The 13,558-nt window shown below is 34.8% G+C and overlaps 1 protein-coding gene across 1 annotated transcript in view; it reads right to left on the bottom strand.

The window, feature by feature from the left end:
* Positions 1-45: 45 nt before the first annotated feature.
* RAB5A (RAB5A, member RAS oncogene family) overlaps positions 46-13,558 on the bottom strand; it is a 29,943-nt gene continuing 16,430 nt past the window's right edge. Inside the window, exons 3-6 of the mRNA XM_025882877.2 lie at positions 7,898-8,049; positions 7,500-7,622; positions 5,373-5,466; positions 46-1,483 (exon numbers count right to left, since the gene is read on the bottom strand). Coding sequence (XP_025738662.1) covers positions 1,368-1,483; positions 5,373-5,466; positions 7,500-7,622; positions 7,898-8,049 — 485 coding nt within the window. The 3' untranslated portion in view covers positions 46-1,367. The remainder of the gene's footprint in view (positions 1,484-5,372; positions 5,467-7,499; positions 7,623-7,897; positions 8,050-13,558) is intronic.

Here is a 13,558-nt window from a genome sequence, read left to right as displayed (position 1 = left end):
TATATATGTTCACTGTTCCATGCCAAAAAAGAGAAAAACCAGTACTTGCTTTTTATACCACTTTATTCCAACCTGAGCACCTCAATATAAAACTAAACACTGGTGAACTGTTTTCCTTACTAATTCTGAATTACTGTAAATGTACAAGTTCTGCTAGCAGTTCAACACTTAAATAGATTAAATCATCTGACACATGGTAGGTTTCATATAATGAAAATACCTAAAACAATTAGTGCAATATACTGAACTGATCAAAATAAAATGAACTTTGGAAAACAAGGCTGCAAGATTGTTACTAACATACTGTAATACTTAGGTTACAAATTACTGATACATTGTTTATTATGGTTCTAGCCATGTAGGAACAACTGAAGCCCCTTCCTTTCAAAGGGAGAGAAAAGGAAAAATTAGCTGTTTTAGTAACTGTACATTTTGTATACTTTTAAGCAACTCTTAAATATTACAGGAAAGTAATAAACATATATGGAGACTACAGTGCAGTACCCTATTTACAGTACAGCTGAAGATCGAATTTAAAATAATCAAGTTTGAATGTACATAATTGTTAGTGCATTGACTATATCATGTCCAAAGGGAACAAAAGCTCCCTCCCTTCCCCCAACAACAAAACCTATGTAATGGCCAGCAGTGATTAAACAGAAATCACAGACACCTGGTTTGTTTCATTTCTGTTGAAGAGCTCACATGTTTGAAGGGAACACTATCCATTAAGATGCATTTATCAGTTCTCATATTCCTAAAACAAGATGAGGTTACATTTGACTTTTTTTTACCCCACTAAAAATACCAGGACCGGCTATAATTTAGATGCCACTAAATGTTCGTGTTTTTCCCCCTGAAGATGTAGGACTGTTTTCTTGTGGTTAATTTGTTAAAATGTGGAATGTACATTTTAAATATGCATACTAAGAGAAATTACCAGTTGCCCAAATACTGTAGCTAAGCATAAATATCTTTAGAACCTCCTTCTAAAAAAAGAATGTTTTTGAAAAGCCCAAATTATTAAGTTCCAAATCTTTTACATAGAAGTGGCTGGTTAACTGTGGGTTTACATCATCCTTTGTCTCTATCCCTGGTAATGAGAAATGATTCCCTAACCGTCCAAGGAAACAAGCGTACACACACAGCTCTCATTCCCTTCTACTTCTGAAACATTAGTCAGAGGGTCACATGCATGTTATTAAAAATTAAGTTCAAAACACTTAAAATAATTCTGTATTAGAAACTTGACTCTATCATAAGTCTCTTCTTTTTGGAAGTCATACTGGGCTGGTTAAATGCTCCAATTCCACGGTCATTAACATTTAGGAAGCAGAAGAATATTCCAGCAAGTTCAAACTGGAGGTTTAGTTACTACAACACTGACTCCTGGTTGGCTGTGTGGGTTCAGTAAGATCTACTCCTCTTCCTCTGGCAGAATTTGCTCCTGGATTCTGTGGTTCATTCTTTGGCAACTTTTTAGCTGAGAGATAAATTATCAAAATAAACACAATTAGAATATCCATATTAGAATTATTATTTTTTTTAAGATTTTATTTATTTATTTGACGGAGACAGTGAGAGAGGGAACACAAGCCAGGGGAATAGGAGAAGGAGAAGCAGGCTTCTCGCCTAGCAGAAAGCCCAATGCGGGGCTCGATCCCAGGACCCTGGGATCATGACCTGAGCCGAAAGCAGATGCTTAACGAATGAGCCACCCAGGTGCCCCTAGAATTACTTTCATCTGCTTACTTACCTTTTTTTCTCCCAGCTGGGTTAACCCAAAGTATCAAAGAGCTATATGCTCATTCTTTTGAAATGTTTATTGAGTATCTACTAGATAATACCAAATAGTAGTCATTGGTCCGTCCTTAGTGAGGTTAGTGGGTTGAGGGAAGGGTTAGATGAGGAAGTTACAGACATACAATTAAAACTTAAGTTGACTAGAGCTATATTTAATTCTTTATACATATTCAGTTAGTAATACCAGAATAGTACTTTATTTCATTATCATTAATACCTCTATTATTTAAGGAAAATCTAAGTTAATAAAGATGATGCCCAGCCAATGTTTATAAAGAATCTTAGCTTTTATCAATGATCTCTGAACTGCCACACAAATACTTTTTCACCAGGAGCTCTGCCTACTGCAAGTAGACTTGATTCTAAAGGCTCTATCTCAAAAAACTATTTCCCAATTCTGAGTCGGATGATCTTGGCTTGCCACATTTGGACAAAGCCCTCAACCAGCAGTTACAGTTTTAGCTCTGCTAAGCTCTATATAGCTAATGGCTATTCTCTGGAGCCTGGATCCCACTGATTTAAAAACATACCTGTTAGATGTAGTCTGCTTGAATCCCAAAGATCCTTCATGTGCCGCATTCACAGAACACTATCTCTAAGAGTACCGATTGTAAAGGTGACTAAATACACTGGTCTCTATCAACCTTGGGGAGAGACTACTATGGCTGAATTCTGACTTTACCTTAGCCATGGTTCAGGTTACCCAAAAGCTGAACATGCTCTACTTCAATTCCTAAAAGCCTAGTTGCATTTTGGATCTTTTATTCTTTATTTGTTTTAATATTCCACATGAACATTAATCATCTTAAAAATCAATGGAAATTTGGGAAGAAAAGCCTTCACCTTGGGCTACTTCTCTAGAAATGGCACTAGGAATGGTAGGGTAAATGGTAATAAAATGGCAAATTTCCAGTGGAATGTATTTTCAAACAAAGGCTTGTAGGAACAAAGAATAAGCTAGCATCTATAAACTTTATTATAATACTAAGTTAGATTTTGAACTGAGAGATCTTTTCTCCCTTTACCATACTTTTCAATGAGCTTTCTGTAATTAGATCTGAATGAAATTGGGAGGTTGAATGAAATAAAGTAGAATGAGAAATTTTTAAGCTTCTATTGGTAAACTTTTACTGTGAGAAGATAAACTAAAACCTAACTTAGAAGTCTTAGAAGCAGTCTTCTGTTTCATCTTATTTTTTTTTTTTAAAGATTTTATTTATTTATTTGAGAGAGAGAGAATGGGAGATAGAGAGCATGAGAGGGAAGAGGGTCAGAGGGAGAAGCAGACTCCCTGCTGGGCAGGGAGCCCGATGTGGGACTCGATCCCAGGACTCCAGGATCATGACCTGAGCCGAAGGCAGTCGCTTAACAAACTGAGCCACCCAGGCGCCCTGTTTCATATCTTATTAAATACTACCAAAATAAAGCTGATAATATTTGTTTGCTATATGGATAATTGGAGCTTACCAATTTGCCCCTTAATTAGGATTTAAGAGGCTAAAAATTCCAGATCAAGTTCATGAAGATGTACAATGAAAGCCATGCAAGCAAAATCTTATCAAATTGAAAGCAGATGATAAATTTATTGTAGACCTTCTCCCACTAAATAACTATACTACTCCCTATAGGAAGTCATCAAGAGTGAAAATAATGAGTGCACTGTGTGATCTAAGTTACTAACCTGGTAAACAAAATAGAAAGGCCACAATCCAATTTAATTCATGGTATTTCAAGGAAAGAAACATTGTAATTTCAGAAAAATAACTGAAAGTTCTAATATGTAGGCTACTCTCTGACTGGAAAAATATATTATTAGCACATCTGAATAAAAGGTACAAATTAAATAAAGTCCAACTGGGGGTGCCTGGCTGGCTCAGTCAGTACAGCATGTGACTCTTGAACTCGGGATAATGAGTTCAAGCCCCACAATGGGTGCAGATTACTTAAAAAATAAAAAAATAATAAAACAAGCAAGAAGCCCATCTGCTAGTGGTGTCTTAATACCATCAGAAAAGTTTAAAGTTTAGCCTGATTTGATGGACCTATTATTTCTTTGATTTCTGTTACTAGCTTTTCAGATGTGATTCTGGGTGTAATCCTGTGTTCTATTTATAAAAAGACCATATTGTTGCACAATCCTTCACAAGTATTTCCCTAATAAACTTCAAGCCTGAGCTTTTCAGTAAAATACTTTACTGTACAACAGGCAAGTTTTTTCCTAATGAGCCTAAATGAGCTACCATTAAGCTCTCTAACCTAGTGGAAGATATTCTGACAGTATTTGTAGCAATTTTCTTTAGCCTCTGAACCAGCTGTTAATTAATTTGTGTGACTTCAATAAAAGGAATACTTCTTATCTGGGGATAAGTTTGTGGGCACCCCAGTTAATAATCACTGCCATATAATAAAAATGTTTTGGAATGAGAAGAGTGCTTGGTGCATGAATAGTGCATAGACAGTAAAACGCAAAAGTCACCAAAGTAGACAATTCTCACAGAATCTGCACCTTAAAATTACTGGAAGGAGGCTAGGGTCAATAGAAATACTTTTATTTTTGTTACAGAAAATAGGAAGCTTCCTTATTAGTACTCCAACTTCACCACTTATTATCAACAAACGTGGAATCGCAACCATTATCAGTTAAAATTACCTTAAAGAAAACGTAAGAGCATTATGTAGGTCAAATGACCAGAGGTAGGTAATATAAACCATGTCGTTTTGCTTTCCCTCTTTCTCTCTGTGCCTCAATGATTTGAAACTTTCTCTATTACAATATTTGCATAAAAGAATTTGTATATTTATGTAATATGTACATGTTTGTGTTGTATTTGTCAAAAATGAATGATTTAAAAAGAATGTGAGAAACAAAAATAGTGCTCGTTGAGGGCAAAGTAGAGATGAAAATAGTTACTGATCAGTGATAAAGAAATCTCTTTATGCCCATATGTTGTATTGATAAGCTTGTGTCCCCTCTCTCGCTGTCTCTGTCAAATAAATAAAATCTTAAAAAAAAAAAAGGAAGGATCTAGAATAGTAGTAGAATCATTAAAAAAAAGAATGGCTACTTTTTTTTTTTTAGGAGATTTTATTTATTTATTTGAGAGAGAGAGCACAAGCAGGAGGAGAGGCAGAGGGAGAAGCAGGCTCTCCAATAATCAGGGAGCCCAGTGTGGGGGCTTGATCCCAGAACCCTGGGATCATGACCTGAGCCAAAGGCAGACACTTAACCGACTGAGCCACTCAGGTGGCCCCAAAAATGGCTACTTTTAAAAATACTACCCAAAATTATTTACAGAATAAAAAAAAAAGTTTTTGAAGATTTTATTTATTTGCAAGAGAGAAAGAGGGAGAGCACAAGCAGGGAGAGTGGCAGGCAGAAGCAGAAGCAGGCTCCCTGCTAAGCAAGGAGACTCATGCAGGGACCTTGGGATCACAACCTGAGCTGAAGGCAGATGCTTAACTGACTGAGCCACCCAGGTGTCCCAATCAAGAGTTTTTAAAGACAGTCAAACCAAGTATGCTGTTGTGTAACTTGTTTTGCCTATATCCACTGCTTAAAAAAAACTTACCTATTGCCATGAATATTTCATTTACATTCATCGATGTTTTAGCTGATGTCTCCATGAATAATAAACTGTTGTCATCTGCATAGGACTGTGCTTCCTGTTTATAGAACAACAACAAAAAAGATGTATATCCTTTGCACATACTATACCTGACTTTTTATTTTAAGATTTTATTTATTTATTTGACAGAGAGAGTGAACACAAGCAGGGGGAATAGGAGAGGGAAAAGCAGGCTTCTCGCTGAGCAGGGAGCCCGATGCGGGCCTTGATCCCAGGACCCTGGGCATGACCTGAGCTGAAGGCAGACGCTTAACAACTAAGCCACCCAGGCGCCCCTATACCTGACTTGTTTTGTTTTGCTTCCTTATTACTACTCCAACTTGATTACCTATAATCAACTATGTAATAAACAATTGTTACTAATTAAGAGAAGTAAGAGAATTCCTGTAGGATACCTTTACAAAGTTCTTTTTTGCCTTAACTTCTTGCACTATCCCATTCTGATTCTTCTGGTTTCACATTAAATTTGATTTGAAATGGTAAGTTCCAGAGGGTGGAAAATTATCCTATTCTAAATATAAAATTCTCTTCGATCTCTATGGCAAATTTTATTTATGCTTATCATTTGCAATGAAATCAAAGGGAATCCAAATATCTAATACTGGCTTCAACTACTAAATGGCTAGCTATATGTTAATTTTGAATATGTCATAAATCATTCCTTTAAAAATATTACTACTCTACATTTTTGTCATGCTTTACAGTTTACATGTATTATTACCTTGATCCTCAAGTTGTTGTGAAGAGCAACCAATTATCTTACCCATTTAATGGGGAAAAAAAAAAAAGAGTTTCCTTTGAACTGTTATGTGGGAAGGCCACTTGTGACTATAACTTAAGGGCTCTATCTCCCTCTATGCGGGGGAGGTAACCATCTTAGAAAGAGAACAGGTCTTACACCTCACACGATTGTAACCAGAATTAAATAAAATCACAGGTGCAACATGCTCAGCTTACTACCTACTGGTGCCAAGAAATATCAGTTCCCTTTCTCAGTCCATGTACTCCATCAACAGCCATCATCAAAGACAATTATCCCATCATTGATATTATATATATAAAATGACCACAACAAACTTCTCTCATAAAGAAGCTGAAGAGGAAGAGAAAAGGGAAAATTTAAAAATGTCTAACTAGAGACATTTGTTTTTAAGTAATTGTACTTTCTCTTGTAGCAGGGAACATTCTTAATTAGCTATATTAAGTAACATATAAAGTGGATTTTTTGAGCCTTTATTTTTGAAGGCCCTTTTTTGTTGGTTTAAGATTTTTTATTTATTCATTTTGAGAGAGACAGCGAGAGCTCGAGTATGGGAGGGGGCAGAGGGAGAGAGAGAGGCAGGTTCCTCGCAGAGCAGGGAGCCCAACGTGGGCCTCAATCCCAGGACCCCGAGATCATGACCTGAGCTAAAGGCAGAGGCTTAAGTGACTGAGCCACCCAGGCGCCCTTTTGTAGTAGGCCCTTTCAAGAACCACATAAGTGTAAGCTGTATGTGCATATGTGGGTATGCTTATGTGTGCTGATATAAATACTGGCAGATAAATAAAAAAGTTAGGAAAGATACTAAATTATGTGTGGGGGTGGAAGGATTAGGGTAGGAGGGAATCACCTTTTGCTTTATATACTTTGCACTATTTGTCAACAATTACTTCTTTTGTAACTGTTTAGGTCAACAAAATTTTTTTATTTAAGAGAGGTGGGGAGGGGCAGAGGGAGAAGGAGAGAGAGAATCTCAAGCAGGCTCCCACGCCCAGCGCAGAGCCCGATGTAGGGCTTGTTCTCATGACCCTGAGATAATGACCTGAGCCAAAATCAAGAGATGGATGCTTAACTGACTGAGCCACCCAGGAACCCTGGTCAGCAAAATCTTTGAATCAATTTATATATTACAATATGTAAGGACATTTAAAAATTCAGATTAATCATGAGAAACATTATATTACATATAGTAGATCTACATTTGCTTAAGAAATTGTTTTCTATTATTTGCATGGCTTTAAAATTGTAACTATAATTCATGTGTGGATACAGAAGAAAAATTTACAATACATGTGTGCCTTCAAACATACCTGGAAATCGACAGCTCTTTTATTTGCAAGGTCAGCCTTGTTTCCTGATAAAGCTATTACAATGTTAGGACTGGCTTGCCTCTGAAGTTCTTTAACCCAGTTTTTGGCTCTGGCAAAGGACTCCTGGGAAACAAAAAAACAGCTATTTGGCAAATGCTCAAAAAATGGTTAGGGAGCGTCTCTGTAAGACAAGGCTTTAAAGACTCTTCAATGTGACTCAAAGAAATTCTTAGGACTACTGTATTATTTGAGACACTTTAATCTTTTTTTTTTTTAAATCAGCTCTTCTAACTCATAAAAGCTTTGGCATAAATGTCATGATTGGCTATTAAAAAAAATTCTGAATACCAAAACTGTATGTTCAAATTATTTTCATTGTAGGATACATTTCTACTTACCTCATTTGTGATATCATATACAACTATGGCTGCTTGTGCTCCTCTGTAGTACATTGGTGCTAGGCTATGGTATCGTTCTTGACCAGCTGTATCCCATATTTCAAACTTTACTGTTGTGTCATCAAGACACACAGTTTGGGTTAGAAAAGCAGCTGAAAGAAGAAAATGTCTGCAATAAGTTTATCATTTTATCCTAATATTTTCATAATATAGAAAAACAGCTGGAAACATGATATACTGCATATGCAACAGTTAATAGTGGCTTTAGATACTTGCAAGATCTGGGCCTTGAAACCTGGTAAGACATATGTGCTTATGTAAGCACCTTCATAGTAAAATCACAGATTCAAAGATTTTTCTACATTCTTAAAAAGTTTATTGTAATAGTAAAATAGTTTAATAAACATTTCTTAAATTGTTTTACACATTGTAAACTAAAATTTTTTAAATTAAAAACAATTTAAGAAATGTATATATATATATTGATATTCTTGAAAAACTGCACAGGGGGTGGGGGGGGACACACAGAGAAAGGACTGGCATACCTGTAACTATCATCTACATTGTCAACGCAATGCCCCCTGTTCCATTCTCCTGGTATTTATTGGCATACTCTGGGGATTTAGTCCCAGGCCTATATCACTAAATATTTTTTGTTATATTATTTTCCCTTCAAAAATAACACTTTAATTTTTGTAACTGTTATGACCTCAATCTAGACTTAATGTGTTAAATATACATTCAATATTAACTCCTAGCTGTTTCAATCCTTGTATAGATTTTTTACATTTGTGCTTTTTCATCAGTTCTTTTCTCAGATTTTAACAAGAAAGTATCCTTTTTTTTTTAAGTAATCTCTATGCCAAACATGGGGCTTGAATTCACAAACCCAAGATCAAGAGTCACAAGCTCTACCGACTGAGCCAGCCAGGCATCCCAAGGAAGTATTATTTTATAGTGATATTTTTGCTTTCAGGGTTAAGAAGGTGCTGTCCAATCTTGCAAATTATGGTATCACTTATTTTCTGAACTGCTTGTTGAGAATAGTATGAAGTAAAATGTCCATTATGATCCTCTTAGTTCTAAGAATAAACATCAAGAAAAACACTGCAATGTATATTTACAAAAAATGAAAAACCATCAATTTATAAAAAAATTGGTTATAATCAAGTGACTTGAACTTTAAAATATCAACTGTTAGAGTAAGTTTCTAAGTATTGCTAGCTGCACTAAAATAAAGATACTTGGGAAAGAGACCTACACATAGCCATTTTTAGCAGCATGCTGACACCTTAGTTCTTCTCCTTCATTAACTTTGGTAGTTAAGCCCCGGCTGCTCTATCATTCATCATGTTAGTATGCCCCTCCCTTTTACTTTTAGCTGAAGGTGTGATATTCAACTCTTTCTCCCAAACTGGCATGGAATTAAAGTTATAAAAATTTTCTAAAACTCTGTCCTCTCATGCAAGAGAATTATGATCCATTTCTGTAAACTGTAGTTTATCTAGTGGTCAATTTTTCATAAGTGATTCACTAATTAGTATCAAATCTGCTGAATAAGCCAAGTCTAATTAGATATTCTTTTACATTAAACATAACATTTATTTTTCAAGGTATTTTTAGTTCCATAGTTGATGGCTTTATATTAGCAACTATAACCTCAGTTTTGCAAACATCTTAATTGGAAATGTCTTTATTTTAAGCAGATTCTAATTAATAGTTCTGTGAATTCTCAGAAGTGGTTAGTCATAATTAAAATATATTCTAATTCATCAAACTTTTTAACATACAAAGTTAGCAGAAATATCCATTTTTTTAAAATCCTGTATTTATGGTAAAGGATACCAAAAAAGGACTATGTCACTTTTTCAGTCATGAAAGATTCTCCTGCAGAATCAAAAAAATATTCTTAAACACTTTAAGCCTCTAAAACACTATTTTTTCCATAGAAGGAAAAAAAATGGATCACAAAAATACAAGACATTTCTCAAGTAGTTTGACGCAACTTAAAAAAAAAAACTGGATCACAATTTGCATTCAGACTTTGTTTTTTCTATGACCACAAAATACACTGGTAGTTAAAACATTCATTTACATTTACATAAATCAACCTGAGGTTCAGAAACATAACTATTAGTTACATTGCCTTAAAGGAAATATAATCTGATTCTCAAACACAAAAGGTATCACAAAAGGCTACCAGTCTTTTTTATAAATATATGTACAAAATGACAAATAAAATACAGGCAAAGGAATTTCAACAAATACATTAAAAGAACAAAAGCCATGACCAAGCAGATTCAGAAACACAAAGCTATCACACCAGCAGGCTAAAGAAGAAAAATCGTGTATTTAAATAAATTACAAAAGGGCATTTGAGGCAATATCCATTCCTAATATACATGTAGGACTCTTCCTTAACGTTTATCAAGTGTCCAATTCATCTGTAAGCCTGAGATGAGCATTTTGCTTAATAGTAAAGCTCTTAAGCAGTCTTTCTAAATCTAGAAACCAAATAAATAAGACTGTCCACTATCACCATTATTTTTTATTATTTCAAATATCCTTAGATTTCTGAAAAGAGATATTATTTGTAAGAGGAAAGAATGACAAGAAAATCCAAAGGCATCAGCTAAAAAAGTGCAGATAATGAGTTCTTTAAATTGACCAGAACAGATTAAAGTCAACAGCCTTACAACACACTGGCAATAACCAGGTTTTCAGTGTTATACTGGGAGGAGAATGAATCCCAATCATATTAACAAAGAACAAGAATAATCAATTCACTCAACTCTTAGAAAGCATCCTTCATCACACCCTATTTTACAGCTCCCACCTCTGTGCAATGGACATTTTCACACTTTTTGTAATCACTGATTTATATAATCCTTTTCTTCTAGACTGGGAGTTTCTTGAGAAATTACTGTTAGCTATTGTTCTCCATACGCAACATCTAATAAAAATCCCAGGTCGTATATTCAAAATGTTCACTAAATGAAGTTCATAAAAGATAAGTGGCACTATTTTTGGGGTATCCTAGACAACATATGAATAGACAAACAGTTCCCAAATGGGAAAAAAATTGACATTTCAAAAGGCCTCTACTCAAGTCATTATATAACTAACACAATCTCAAACAAAATACCATCAAGATCTTTTTAACTTGGTAATACCATAGTTTTGTTCATGAGGTATGATAAACAGAGCATAATGCTGGAGGAGAAAAGGACCAGTATTTAGTGGCCAGGGAATGGGTCTTAGGTACATCAAAAACACATTAAAACAATTAAAAGTGTTGGAGGGCCACAAGAACAGAAATACTGTTTCAGGATAATCCAATATTATTATAGACATTATATACTGCAAGACCATTATGATTCCTTAACGTTCTCAAGTTTTCAAATACTTCTCCCATAAAACTCAGTGAAGTACAGCTGACATCTTCATCACATCCTTAATGCTTCTAAAATTACACTGCTAGTCATTTATAAGGTTATAAAAATAAACTCTGACACTCAAAATATAAACTACTACATCAATACTGTAGCAACATTAACCACCACAAACTTACCTGAATCTGCACAACCACTTTAATTTATCCAAAACGTCTATTTTCTGGCTAAGAACCATCACTTTCTTAGACCTCTTCATTTTCTCTTCACTTCATCACCAGCACTAGCAGTTGGTTTTCTTTCCGGGCCCATATTTCACAAAGAAACAGCTTTTATCACTTCGAGAGAGTTAACTGTGTACGCGACGACAAGTAGAGAAAAACAAAGCTGCGTTGAGATGCGGGTGCTGGCCTGTCTAAATAGGCTCCCTCTTTGAGCTACATGATCAGTTCCTATTGGTAAGGCTGGCAGCAAGCAAACATTTCAGTCTCAGCAAAACTACAAATTAGTGAATCATAGACCTTGCAGTCAGCTGAGAATAGCTGAAAACTGTAAATGTTAAATCTGCAAATACCAAAGGCCTATATTAACAGGGAAGACCTTCATAAATAATAAATAGGAAAGAGACACGCAATATACTGGACCAGGGAAAAAATATCCAGATCAATAGCATTAACCAAAGGTTAACAACTAAGAAAAAAAAGTTTAATCTAGTAACTAAAATGATTCTACAAGAATTAAACAGAAGGGCATAAAAGAGAAAAAACAAGGAACCAATATGACCCAACTTCTTTTCGAATTTGATAAACAAGAATTACCTTATTAGAACTGACCAAAAATCCTATGAGACTATCCGTTTGATTACATAAAAATTTGACTTCGTTTGCAAACATGTATCACCACCCCAAACACAGGGGTGAAGACATTTTAGGAAAATTTCTACAAAGAAAAAAAAAAAAAGGAAAATTTCTACAGTGGACACTAAGAGATTAAATTTTAATATGTGGGATAGCTCATATAAATCTTAAAAACTTCAAAAGCATAAGCATCAAGGATAAATGTGTAAAGAAAATTTGCAACATAAAAAGTCAACATCACTAGTAATAAAGAAAATCATCCTTATAGCAAAAAGTTGAAAAGAAAAAGGCTATTTTACCTCCTAACTTAGCAAAAAGGAAAAAAAAAAAACTTAAGTGGCACAAACTCCCATATTGCTGGTGACACTGTGTAACTGTTTTGAAAATAATTTTGTCAACATGTAGCAAAACCATGAAAATGCTCATAACTCATGGAATCTCCAAAAGATGGTATGGGGAGAAGGAGAGTAGGGAGAACAAACCTTTATGTTCAAATAATTTTTGTATTTAACAATTATAAACAACCTAAATGTATAAATGAAAAGGTACTGCTGGCTTAGTAGGTATTAAGTAGCAATTAAATAAAAAATTGTTATAAGATGACCTGTTTAATTGCCAAAAAGTAAAAAGAAAATAAATTTATTAAGTATATATATGAATTCCTGGTAGAGATATGGTACATCTATGTAAAATCATGACTAGAAAAGCACAGAAGAAACTAAAAACCAGTAGTGTCCTCATTGTAAGATCATGATTCAATGTTCTCCCTTATGTAAAACCTCGAGAAGTAGTGGATTTGTGGCCTTTTAAACTGAAAGGTAAGAATATAATTGCCAGAGAAGAGAAAGGCCTTGGTTCCAGTTCTCAGAAGTAGATCATAAAATCCAAGTTAGAGAGACTGTTTGGAAGTGGTTTACAGAAGCAAAGGTTTTTAGAGGCAAGGAATTTAATAACTGAGTTCAATGGATCAAACTTCAAGATGAATATCCCATCAGGGAGAAGGATGGCAGGAATTGACCAAGTAGCATCAAGAACCAGGTACCAAAATTATCAGGGTAGAAACTGGCTTTAGGAAATGAGTATCAACAGCAGTAATCTAATATAATGGATTTTCTCAGATGAGCACTGACTTCAGACAAAATTGTACACAGAGAAGAAAATATGGATAGTCTAGAGCTGACAGCAGACAAAATAAAAAACTGTGTCCATTTTTATTTCCTATTAAAATCATATGTGCATAGTGAGGAATACCCAAGTTGACTATGGCAGCAAAAATCATGTATTCAAGGAAAGAGTTACATTTCAATTAATGTGAGAAAGAGAAGGGTGATAAGAAAGATTAGCAGAGAAGAAAGCATACACAGTGACTAACTCCCCCCAAAAATACTCCAAAAAGCAAATTCATCTTATGA

This window comes from Callorhinus ursinus, unplaced genomic scaffold (genome assembly GCF_003265705.2).
Source record: "Callorhinus ursinus isolate GAN/ISIS: 27379988/994484 unplaced genomic scaffold, GSC_fseal_2.0 scaffold1, whole genome shotgun sequence".
NCBI lineage: Eukaryota > Metazoa > Chordata > Mammalia > Carnivora > Otariidae > Callorhinus > Callorhinus ursinus.
This window is presented reverse-complemented; position numbering and strand designations above follow the sequence as displayed.